This window comes from Mus caroli, unplaced genomic scaffold (assembly GCF_978045245.1).
Source record: "Mus caroli unplaced genomic scaffold, Mus_caroli_1 scaffold_13, whole genome shotgun sequence".
Classification (NCBI taxonomy): Eukaryota; Metazoa; Chordata; class Mammalia; order Rodentia; family Muridae; genus Mus; species Mus caroli.
Window position 1 is genome coordinate 17193188 of NW_028227268.1, and position 13138 is coordinate 17206325.

At 37.7% G+C, this 13138-nt stretch overlaps 1 protein-coding gene across 1 annotated transcript in view; it reads right to left on the bottom strand.

Moving 5' to 3' along the window:
• Efcab3 (EF-hand calcium binding domain 3) overlaps positions 1 to 13138 on the bottom strand; it is a 418970-nt gene that overhangs the window by 177371 nt on the left and 228461 nt on the right. The window contains exons 98-108 of the mRNA XM_085829216.1: positions 12985 to 13089; positions 11863 to 11916; positions 10657 to 10761; positions 7771 to 7824; positions 6207 to 6311; positions 5441 to 5494; positions 4381 to 4485; positions 3583 to 3636; positions 2840 to 2944; positions 2005 to 2058; positions 616 to 720 (exon numbers count right to left, since the gene is read on the bottom strand). Of these exons, the coding sequence (XP_085685342.1) occupies positions 616 to 720; positions 2005 to 2058; positions 2840 to 2944; positions 3583 to 3636; positions 4381 to 4485; positions 5441 to 5494; positions 6207 to 6311; positions 7771 to 7824; positions 10657 to 10761; positions 11863 to 11916; positions 12985 to 13089 (900 nt within the window). The remainder of the gene's footprint in view (positions 1 to 615; positions 721 to 2004; positions 2059 to 2839; positions 2945 to 3582; positions 3637 to 4380; positions 4486 to 5440; positions 5495 to 6206; positions 6312 to 7770; positions 7825 to 10656; positions 10762 to 11862; positions 11917 to 12984; positions 13090 to 13138) is intronic.

Here is a 13138-nt window from a genome sequence, read left to right on the forward strand (position 1 = left end):
GTGCTCCACCCTACTGATCAGATATGGACTTTTTTTTTCTCTCCCTCTTATTTGCTTCAATCTAGGGTAACCCTTACATATGGTGATTCTAAGATTAAAAAAAAAAACCCTCATTTATAACAAACAGTCTCTGAATAGGGTTAGGAAGTTACTGTATAGCTGATGCCAGGAGCCCATTAGAATTCCCATCACCCCTATATCCATCTTTCCTGATGTATATTGTGGCCTTTTTGTTTGCTTCCTCTTTGACCAGATACAAAGTTACTTTAAAAAATGTCCAGACAGATATGGAGGCTCCCCATACTGGTGTTACCAATTACATTTGCCAATACAGAGGAAAATTACCTCCTTTATCTACACTGCAAGACCCTCTTCTTCCATATTGGGGCCCATGGACTCCCAGGTGGGAAATGGTGTTGTTGATAAATTCTATGGCCATGCTAACCCTGGACTCCCAATAAGCATGATTAATATCCAGAGAAATTACCAACCTCTGGAGACAGGGGAAGTAGAAGAGATAATTAAACTCTCCTTCAAGGTCATTATATCTATTTAAAATAGATTCGATGTAACACAAAGATAAGAAGATATCCTGGGGCTATTTGTATCACTTACAGTCCACAGGTAGGTCTTCGGACAGCTTTGCAAATTCCTCTTCATTGAGTTTGACTCCCAGATTTTTCAGGACATTGTCCAGGTTATTTACATGAACCTTTCCCTCTTAGGAAAAAGATAACATGGGAATAAAAAAGGTATATTTTACCAACATCTTCTGTATGTAAACTCATTATTAGCATCTTTATTGACTAAAGTGGTTTTAATGGCACCAACTTACTAAGTTGAAATCATGCTTCCAAGAGCCCTATTTTCTGTACATGTTTTTATTTTTTTTCTTTTGTGATGTGACTTGAACTTAGGGCCTCACACACGCTAAGCTCTACCTCTGAGTCCCACCCACAGCCTTTCTGTATGGCCTTAAGGTACTATTTGTCAAAGAGAAACCTGCATAATTGCAGAGCAGAAATGAGGTTGCAGGTTGCTACACTCTGTGCAGCTTTCTACTTACACCTACTGTGTCTACTGATGGAGTGTTTGCATGGGGGCTCTCTGGCTGCTTCCTAGGGCAGTGGGGCAGCCATCTTAGAAGCTAATATTCTTGTCCCATTTCTACAGATACCTTTACTGTAAGTTCCATGGTATAGCTGCATGAAAGTCATAAGTGAAATGATTTCAGGCTCATGACCAGGAGCAGAGTTATTAGCCCTCAGAGTCCTTCAGTAGATCTTAGGATTTCATGGCTTAATATTGTAATAAAACTCCTGGCATATGCTGTTCCTAGTAGTTATGCTTCCTTAATCAAATTCTAAGTAATACAATGGCCATAAATTCCATTAAAATAAAATAGTACAAAATAAAATGTATTTATGCTTTGAAAACCCCAAATAGACTTGTCAAAGTACACATAAAAAGTCAATAAAATAGTTCAAAATAAATTTTGTCTCAGTTCCACCATGAAGGGGGCTGAAAAAAAAAAGGTAAAAAAAATAGACAAGATGCTATAGACTGCTCTAAGACACCAGTCCTCACCCATGGGTTGTGACCCCTCTGGGTGTGATAACCCTTTCACAGAGTCACATATCAGATATTTATATTTCAATTCACAACAGTAGCAAATTACAATTATGATGTAGCAACAAGAATGATCTTATTGCTGGTGGTTACCACAGCATGAGGAACTGTATTAAAGGGTTGCAGCATTAGGTTGGTTGAGAACGACTGCTTTAAGAGAAAATATATGCTGTTGGTTGTAAGGTAGACAGAAATAGAGCCTTTTAATTTTTATGATTATTGTGTGCATGATATGTGTGTCTGAGTGTATGTTAGTGTAAAGAAAGTGTGTTAGTGTAAAGAAAAAAGGAGTTATACTAGAAGGATTCACAATTACTGATTTAGATATAGATCTAAATTACTGTCAGATATAGGTCTTTTAATTGAGTTACTTACCATTAAAGGACTTCACACCTTTTAGCAACCTATTATAATATATCTTCCCAGCATCTGAAGGAAAACCATAGTTCATTTAATGGGAAACTAACTTCACATCATAAAAGTAGCTTAATACAAATGTTCTAAAAATCAACGTTTTAGAGAGTTGTCTTGGTCTGGTGAATGGCTCAGCTGATAAAGGTGTTTGCTCTACAAACCTGGCAACTTGAATTCTAACTCAGCACCTATGTAGAGGTGATAGAGAGCTGACCTCATACGTTTATCCTAGGCCTCTACACATCCATAGCACATACACCAACACACAGTAATCATGAATATTAAATGAAGTATCTCTACTTTGCATGCTATTTAATTTGAGACAGTGAAACTGTGGAGTAGAAACCTTTCTCATTGGGACAAACCTCTCTACTCTAGCACCCCGAGGGACTCCATATGCTAAATGCTGCTTTATTTTGCCATTGATATACTTTTCTCTCTTTCATTCTTTTCTCATTTCATGATGTAAACAAATTAGTGGCCTAAAGATAACATGCTTATTGTTGATGCCATCTTTTGTCTCAAGGCTTCTTGCACTTACAATATAAAGTATCAAAGACAACTGGGAAAAATTATTAACAATACCTGCCTCCCTCCCTCTCTCTCTCTCTCTCTCTCTCTCTCTCTCTCTCTCTCTTTCTTTCTTTCCTTCCCTCCTTCTTTCCCTTTCTTTTTCTATTTTTTTTTGTATTTTTAGAGGAAAATAAGCAGAAGTAGAATTAGAGAGTTGTACATAGACCTACAGACAAAAACAAAGAAACAAAACACAGCTTTGTGAGTCTCCCAGCTGGCTCACCATCAACAGGCAGCATTTTCAGCAGCCTTTCTTGTTCCTTCTCTGTGAGTTCAAGCCCCAGGTTCTTTAAGATGTTTCTCAAGTCACTGGCATCGACCTTGTCACCTTTCAAAGAGGGAGTTGATGGCACATGAACTTTAAATACTGTGCTTAAATAACTTAAATAGTGAATTATCTATCACGAGTTGTAAACCTTTGTCAAGTTGAAGAATCCATTGCAGAGTCAATGGGAATGTTTCATGGTATTTATTGGATTTACATAAATTAGAGATGTTTTCTTTGTGTGTTTGTTTTACTAACATCAGGAAGGATAACTTTAAGAGTAAGATCTGATGAGTGAACTAAGTTAACATTGGTTCTTACAAGTTGCGCTTCAGAAATATTTGTGTGGTAATAGTTGTTTGCTTCTTTCAGTGAAAATGGTGTTTCCATCACCTCTACTTTTTATATACCATGCCATATTCTATAAAGGTTTAGACTGTTTTAAGCCATTTGTGAAGTGAGGTACATTAGTGAAAACTGACAGTATTGTATTCTAGTACAAAACACTTTATCATCTGAAGTTAGTTAGAGGGGAATTAGATGTATTTATCTCACTATGAAACATTTTATGTAATTCTAGAAATGCCATGGAAAAATGAGGTGCCACTGAACAGAATTCCTAAATAATTCTTCTTTTCAGTGACCTTTAATCTAAATAAATTTAAGGTAAGTATTTACACTAGGAGAAGGTACTTCCTCACCTGTAAAAGATTTCAACTTCTTCATCAATGTATCTAGAGAAATAGTCTTGTTAGCTGGAATAAAGCATGCGAATGAAGATGATAAACTGTCATTTATCATTTACAAAGGCACTCTCCTAAGTGCTTTATATATTTATTTAAAAACAAACACTCATGGGATCTGGAGAGATGATTCGATGGTTAAGAGCCCTTACTGTTCTTCTAAAGGACCCAGATTTGAGTCTCAGCACACAAATGCCTGTTACTCCATTTCCAGGAGACCCAGTGCCCACTTATGGCCTTTATGGGCACTGCATTCATGTGGTATACAGACATACACACAGGCAAAACATTCATACACATGAAATGATGCATTTTTAAAAAGAGAAATATGTAGGCAACACTTCCTGTTATCTTATTCAACTTCATTGCCTTCATAAAAACCATGAAGAAAATCTTAAAAGTACAAAAGGTCCCATTTCAATAATATAAATTTCATTCACAGTTCTTTTGTCCCAAACTTGTGCTAGTGATAGAAAGAAACTCAGAAGTACCCTTATCTCAAGATCCTGTATTTTTGTATTCAATGTGTAGAAGACTGTCTTCTACTGATTATAATATGGGTGGAGATCATTGAAATGTAAGGCTTTGTTAACTGTTTGCTCATAGGCTTCCCTAGATGTATGATTTACTGATTACATCGTATGAGGCCACCATTCCTAAAGCCCCTTACCCTAGAAGGTTCATTGTTAAGGTCATTCTTTTCTTAAAAAGGTAAACACTCCCAGTATAAGTAGGACACTTGAAAGACCCACTCACCACCAACAGGGAGACTTTGTATCATATCCTTAAATTCATTGTCATGGAGTTTGATTCCTAAGTTATCCATCACAGATTTCAGATTGCTGGTACTGATCATCCCGCCTGAGGAAAGAAAGACCCATGAAGGAAGGTACAAAGCTTCGAAGACAGTTTCCTATAGCCTCTGGAGATATTTACCCTGCTGCAAACTCACACATTGTGCCAGTACTCAGAAAGATTGCATGTAAATTCTTTTGGGAATGGGGCAGTTATGCATTTTCTAACACCTATTTATAGACTCTCTTCAGCTATCTACTAGTATTAGTAATGTCTAAAATAGTCAAGAAAGAAAACCTATTTTATTTACATTAACATGAATTTTAAACTGTCACGTTCTACTTATGAACATTCTTAAGGTTTAGATGGGGAAGGTGTTAAATCTAGTGATAAACTATGGCTTAGGATTGGAAGCCAAAGAAACTCTTTCCTCCCTACAGTTGCTTTTGGTTATGGTGTTTTATCACAACCACAGAGATGAAACCAGGAGTATGAATGTTTCTGTCTTCATCACAAGATGATGCTATTTGAAGTAATATGTTATAATAACCAGCCAAATTTAGCCACTTACACTTTAAAGCACCATGTACATGATAAATATGTGCAATTCATTTTAATAAACAAAATTTATTAAATTATGAATTTTAATAAGTGAAATTTAATAAATAAAGACTGAGGAAATTCTAGTTGTGGAGGTAACTACTTCTTGTATCTGAACAATATCTGGGGTTGACTTTCGATGGATGAACTCCAGGTCTAGTTTCTGTTTTCTCCTGACTAAATCTGCTCCTAGAGTTTTCAAATTGCTCTTTTCTCCACAAATGTGAAATTCTGTCCTAATTCTTTTGTTCAAAAAAGGAAACAAAATCTTGAGAAGTGGGGGTCTTCTTCCTTAGGTCTAAGATAGAGGCTCGGCAGCTGCAGTAAAGGCCTAACATAAATTGGAGCACACGTTTACATACAGGTATATATGAGCTCTGGTGGCACACACAGACTTGCTCCAAAACTTACTGTCACTCACCTTTCAAGGACTTCAAGTTCTCCAGCAACTTATTTTGATGGATCTTTCCATCTTCTGTAAGAAATACAGGGTTCAGGTTATAGAAGTGTGGCTGATCAGTAGCATTTGCTTAGGAAAACAGACATTTAGGATCTTCTCCAGAGATCTCCCTTCTTATAAAAAAAATGTGAGAGCCAGTGAGAAGGTAAAGGAGCTTGCTGTCGAGCCTTACAACTCCAGTCTGATCGCCTGGATCCACGTGGGGGAAGGAGAGAACCTACTTTTACAAGTTGTACATGACCTCCATACATGTACCGTGACATAGTCACACTCACACACATAAATGACCATTTACAAATGTATGTGCATGCGTGCACACTCACACAATAAATAAGTGTATAAAAATGTGAGAGAAAAATGGGAAAACTTAGTATTCAGGTTCTATATAACACACACACACACACACACACACACACACACACACACACCTCTTTTAGTCTCCCCCAGTCCTGGATTTGCTCACTCCTAAACTATCCTTTTTTCTTTCCATGAATCCTGCATTACTCTCATGTTCCCCTTGGTATAGGAAGAATAATAAAGAGGAATATCCAGATTTAAAATAGAAGCCTGTGTAGAGAGAATTCATGTCAGGGTACATGAACAATCTAATTTTTTAATTGTTTCTGAGATGGTCTTTCAACTTAGTGCTATGAAATGAGGATAGCTTTGCCACAGAGAAATCTAAAAGCCTTTTTTTAAAAATCACATTCATATTTGAGATGCTTACCATCAAACGGCAGACTTTCCATCAGTTTGGACAGTTCTTGATCTTTGTACTCTAGTCCCATGTTTTCCAGAACATTTTTCACCTCATCGATACCAATTTTCTCTCCTTAATAATAAAGATTAAAATAGTGACACACGTGGAATTTTGCACAATCACAGATAATTAAACTATACAATATAAGTGCAGGGTGGGACCATCCATGACCACTGAGTATCTAGAAAGAATATCCTTCAAAGAAACACGATTTGTTTGTAGACGTCATCAATAGAAGAGAGCTTACTCTCAAAGTTGGTTGTGAGAACACACCAGTAGGATACACTGAGAACCTAAGTTGGCCCCAGCTACCATGTTTGAAATCCATCCCCATATTTGCTTCCTCTCACTCAGGCTTCCTGAGATCAATGACGGAGAGCAACGAAGATACAAAGGAAACCCGTTTCTGTAAGTGGTGGATGACTTTGCTGGAGAATTGCTGCAAACCCTGCCAATCCTTCTAAAGAATGGATGGCTTTTGGTCTAAGAACTTTCACATCCAAATACTAAAAAGGGCTGACCCTGCTTAGCTTCTGACACCAAGTAACATCAGCTGGGTAAGTTCAAGTCGGTACGGTCATAGAGCAGTCTAAGGATTCTGATAGAATGCTTCTATCCAAACTTCCCCTCTCTCACAGTGCTCCACTTGGAATCAGACTTCATAGCTTGCAGCCTTTCCCAGATGTCTCTCCTTATAAGAACATTTTTCTTCAAAATGCCTTTTTCATATTCAATCTCATCTTGGTGTGTGATTATTAAAGAATGTACACTACCAATGGCACCCAGAATGGCAATGATGAGCAGGTATTGAGTGTTTCTCCATTCAACTAGAAGGTTGCAAATGGCTTATCCCAAACCTATGAATGTGTACTAGAGTCCTTTTTAAAAAAAAAAAAGATTCATTTCGTTTTATTGTTGAATTTGGCTCTATCATAGTAAGGAAAATAAGATGAATTAATAGAAAACACACTAAAGCTGGATGTGGTGGTGCACACCTTCAACCCCAGCACTCAGGAGCCAGAGGCAGTCAGATCCCTGTGAGTTCAAGGCCAACCTGAGCTACAAAATGAGGTCCAGGATAGCCAGGGCTACACAGAGAAAACCTGTCTGGAAACAAACAAAAACAAAACCAGAGACAGGCAAAACCGACCACACTAACAAATGAAAAAGAAAACACACTAGGAAACATTCCAATTTCTGGACATTGGATTATAAATAAATAAATAAATAAATAAATAAATGTTATAGAATTAGCATAGCAATAAAGGCATGAAGGAAATCATGTTGTAGCTGGAGATGGTTCTTCTAAAAGGCCTGAATCTGGTTCGTAACTAACTGTCATCTCAGCTTCAGCGATACAGCATCCTCCTCTGACCTCTGTGGGCACCTGTATGCATACATGTGCCATATACTCAAACAGACAGTCACACACACACACACACACACACACGCACACACACATTAGTAAAAATACTTTAAAATTTTTACTATAAAAAATTAGGATCCTATATTTAAATCAACTCTCACTTACCTATGAAGGCTTTCGCTTCATCCATCACCTGTCCTAGATCAACTTTTCCATTAGCTATGAAAAAAAAAAGGTTTAAAGGAGAAATGCAATTAATGTGTTAAGTCCAGAAGCCATATGCCAAGGATCTATAGTGGAGAAACTTGCCCATACATTTCTAGTGGGTAGCGTGGTGCCTTACTAAAGATTGACTTGCCCCCCACCCCCAAGGTCTTTTGCTGTTCCATATGAATTTTAGGACTGCTTTAATAGCTCTATGAAAAACTGAAATTTAGTATGTTGAATTTAGATGGCTTTAAGTAATAATGACATGAAAATAGTATTAATTCTTCCTACCTGTAAATTGAAATTGCTTTGGTCTATGGTTGGCTCCCTATCTGGGGTTAATAGATACTCATTAATGTCTCATAAGTCAGAGTGTTATGTAACGTGAGAGCTAAATACCTCCTTTATACACGTAGCAGCCTAAAGTATTTTGAAGTAGCAATGGAAAATAGACCTATATATTCAACCTCTTTATTTTATTTTTTTTTGGTCTGGTCATATTTTCTGTTTCTTGATGATTCAGAATTGATATATTGTCTAGACACTGATACACTGTCATTTTCTAGGCTGTCCACTTCATTGCTGCAAGGCTGTTCACATGCTCTCTTCTAAGCTTTTGTACATCTGTGCTCTCAGCTGTGATGTCCTCTCTTTAATTTTTTTTTTTTGAGTATTCTCACTTTTATTTTTAGTCTAGCCAAAGGTTTGTTGATTTCATTTATATTTAAAGAAAAACAAATCTTAGTTTGGTTGGCATTTTCCATTGTTTTTCTATCTTTCCTTTAATTCTACTTCAGCCTTCCCCCCCCCCAAGTAATACACATTACTTTATTACAAATTAAAAATAAAAACAAAAATGCAATATTTTAAAGGTTTTTTGAGTGGTAATACAAATTCCTATGAAGTTTGTTTTGCTACCATAAGAAACTAAAGAAACCATTGAATATTTAATAACATTCACACTCAAAAGCTTTCAATCTAACTGTACGTAGTAATTCCTGAAAAAAGCGACAAACTCTTTTTTTTTTTTGAAAACGTGTTTTCTCTACAAAGAATCTCATTAGCTGTACAAAATTCTGTACAGTTTTTGTACGGAAGCTAATGTTGAGCTGTGCTTAAATTTCACATTCTTAGCAGATAGCTGCCTGAGCACATACATGCCACCCATTTTAGGACAGCCATTTATTCTTCATCCTCATCTTATCTTCCTCCTCCTCTCCTCTTCCTCATCTCCTGTTTCATTCCTCTTCCTTGAGCCTGCTGGCCTACCAGGACCCTTCTTTCCTGCTTCCCTTTGCCTTTGGCATGGTATGCAGCAATATCCTTTTATTACTTGTTCAGTTTAGCTGCTTTCTGCTCATACGGTTGTTTATCTTTGGCAGATGTGCAGACCACCTCTCACCCAGTTTCTTTGCAATATCTCCAATAGACAGACCTGGGTGTTCACGTTTGATCTTGGGCGATGTCCAGAGCAAAACAGGGAGAAAGCAGACAGTGGTCTTTTTGGAGCACTAGCATCTTCCTTCTTTCCTTTCTTATCTCCTTTCTCCCTGTCCTAAGGAGCCTAGTCGATCTTGGCCAGATCTTTAAACTTTGATTTTTTCCCTTGCAGGCATGATCTTCCATCTCTCAGAGCATTTCTTCCAGAACTCGGGGAAGCGGACTGAGGAGGTGGTGAGCTTCCGGAGCTCCTCCCGGCAGGTCTGATGGAAAAAGGCATTCGAGGACATTTTCCCCTGGGGCTTGTTGGGGATCTCTCTTGCCCATGCCGACTGCTGCTGGCACAGGCTCTTCACTCAGAGCCCAACAGATGCTTCCTGAAGCTCTGGTGAGAACTCTCTACTTCAACTTTTACTGTTCCTTTCCTTCTGGCTGTTTGGCTTTGGCTTGTTTTCCTGTTCTAGTCCCCTGAGGTACACCTTTAGGTTGTTTATTTGAGGTCACTGTTAATGTCGGTCCTTTATTCTAAGTTTCCCCCTTAGAAATGTTTTTGATGAATCTCATAAATTTTGGGTTTTTAATGTTCATTTTTTTAAAGGCTTTGTTTTTATTTATTTTTTTCCCTAATGTCTGGCATGGTTACCCTTGTTCTCTTTTGGCTTCCCTATATATGAAATCTTTCACTTTTGGTCTCTCTACGTTCTTAAACTCAAAGACAAATGGTTAGGTTTTATTTATCTACTCTTGTAGTCTGTCTTTTGATTGTAGAATTTAATCCTTTCACACTCAGTGTAGTTATAGGTAGGTAATGAGTTACCCTTACCATTTTGTTAATTGTTTTCTATCTGTTTCAATATTTTAAATGTGCCTTCATGGAAACAAATATAGGAATAAAGGACATAGAAAACTGCCCTGTACTTCTTAGATTGCTATTTGACCTTTGGGACATTAAACATCAAGAGCTTTGGCAGTGGTAAAATCTCCTAAGCGACATGGGTAGGATTTAAAAGAAATTTATTTCTAGATATTTTATGTATGTGCTCTGTTACTTTAAATTGAGTATTTTTGTTTCTAGCTAGGGAAAATGGCTTGAAATTTAAAATTTTAATCTTGTACAAAAGCCCATGAACCAAAATGGTCTATCTAAAACTCAATGACTGTAATGGGCTTCTTTTGCTTTGTTTCCTAGGTTTCGAAAGCACACAAAAATAAGATCTTATTTAATTTTCTCACTTAAGTAGCTAGAGGTTTTTTAGTTGCTACTTAAAATGCTACTTATAAAGTTTGGGTTCCCTAAGATTTTTGAACATTTATCTTAACACCAACTTGATCTAGTTTTAAAATTCGTAGCTGTCAGATTAAAAGCCCTCTTTGTGGATATATAGGGCTATCTAACGGGCATACCGTCGACTGGCAGGCTCTCTGCCAGTTCCTCCACTTCCAGTTCAGTGAGTTTGATACCCATGTTTTCCAGGAAGGAGCCCAGGCTTTTGACATCAATTTTTCCTCCTTAAGTGGGGGGTGGGAGGAGACACAAGGGAAAAGTTGAGTAAATGAAAGATGCAAACCATGAAAATCATGTTTGTGTTTTTAATGACTATGTAACTACTTTAAGAAAAAAATATAAAAACCTGTATACTTTATATTTTCGTATTGTGATTGGTATTTATTACAAAAGTCCTTTATAATTTCCACTTGAATTTTCCAATAAGAGAGAGAAGTCATAAGGTAAGTGCAACCCGTTTTTAAAAACTCTTTCCTGGTGACAAGTCTGCCAGGACAAGGATGTTCTTTAGAGGACTCTGGCTTAATGGCACTGGCCTGGAGTCAGCTCACTGCACTGAAGCACTATTTCCAATGCTTGTGGTCAACATTAAAAAGTACTTATTCATTCCATTGCCGGACTTCCAGATTGGTTTTTTCTATTAAAGAATAACACTCCAACAAACTAACAAAATGATTGTGTCCTTTCACTACAACTTTATATATTTAGGTAACAAAGCTTTTATCACCTAAATTTTTAATTTTTATTATTATTATTATTTTTTTTTTTACTTTTTAAAAATGTTTACTTTTATCTCTTGTAGGGCTGTGCTAGTGACTGGCAAATACAGAAGTGGATGCTCACAGTCATCTATTGGATGGAACACAGGGCCCCCAATGGAGGAGCTAGAGAAAGTATCCAAGGAGCTGAAGGAGTCTGCAACCCTATAGGTGGAACAACAATATGAACTCACCAGTACCCCCAGAGCTTGTGTCTCTAGCTGTATATGTAGCAGAAGATGGCCTAGTCGGCCATCATTGGGAAGAGAGGCCCCTTGGTCTTGCAAACTTTATATGCCCCAGTACAGGGGAACACCAGGGCCAAGAAGTGGGAGTGGGTGGGTAGGGGAGCAAGGGGGGTATATATGGGACTTTCAGGATAGCATTTGAAATGTAAATGAAGTAAATACCGAATAAAAATTGGAAAAATTTTTACTTTTTACTTTTGGTAATAAATTTATGAAGATCCCAAGTCTGATGTTTTCTTCAAAGACAGAGACAACAGCAAACATACTTTGTAAAGCCTGAGGACTTCAGACAGATGAGTTAGTACGAGCTTTAACTCACCTTTGAGAAACTTCACAGCCTTCAGTACTCTGTTCCAATGCACCATCCCATTATCTGTGTGAAAACAAGACAATTTTGTGTGAGCTTTTTACATCACTCAAGAACACCAGAGAGAGAAGAACAGATTGGTAAATGAGCAAAGAGAAATAGACCCAATCACCCATACTCGGGAACGAGGCAATTAAAGGGTCCTAAACACAAAAAGAAAGGAACAACACAAGTTAAGATAGAAACGGAAGTCAGTAAACAGGAGACTGAAGACTGGCAGGTTGAAGAATCTTCAGGAGGAAAATAAAATGTCAGCAACAATACTGACAAGCTTCAAGGATCAAGAAAAAGACAGGCATGGGATTGCCTGATGGGAAGGAGAGGGAAAAAGGCTATGAATAGACAGTATATTTTTCAAATTACATAAAAACACTTCCCAGATTCTATATATGAATTGGTAAATATTGCAGAAAAAATGTTTTATTTTTTTATTTTGGGGGCAGTGCTGGGAATTGAACCTATGGCCTCATGTGATCAAGGTAAGCACTCTACTGTGGAGTTATAGTCCCCTTATCCCTTAGAAGAATATAAAATATAAAATTGGTGGGAGACAAAACAGAGAACTGAAACAGTTCACTAACTACTTTGTGTTGTTTACATACACGGGCTCTCAAGACTGAGCAGTCATGTGAATTGTACTTTGATTATGGTAAAATCATTATCTCATCATGGCAGCTTCATAGAAGAGTTCCGCAGCCCTCAAATCAAACCTCTATAGTGCCACCAGTATTTCTTTTTCATTTGTTTGTTTGTTTTTCAAGACAGGGTTTCTCTGTATAGCCCTGACTGTCCTGGAACTCACTCTGTAGACCAGGCTGGCCTCGAACTCAGAGATCCGCCTGCTTCTGCCTCCCAAGTGCTGGGATTGAAGGCGTGTGCCACCACCCGCCACCAGTATTTCTTTATTCTAACCTTTTATTTAAGTCTCTGTCTCATCATTTCTACAAGGCATTTATTTTATAATAGATTCTTTAAATGGTGTAGACCTTCTGGGCACTGGATTCTAAAATGTGCATTTCCCTCCCAGGCTTGTTAAATTTCAGTCCAGAGATCCAGTGGCCTTTTACCGCTTACCATCCACGGGCAGCATCCTCAGTAGCCTCGCGTACTCCGGATCAGTGAACTCAACCCCCATGTTTCTTAGCAGATTTCTCAGATTGCTGACATCAATCTTTTCCCCTAAAAAGTCAGACATAGTGAGAGGTGGACACATTAGCTCTGTCCGATT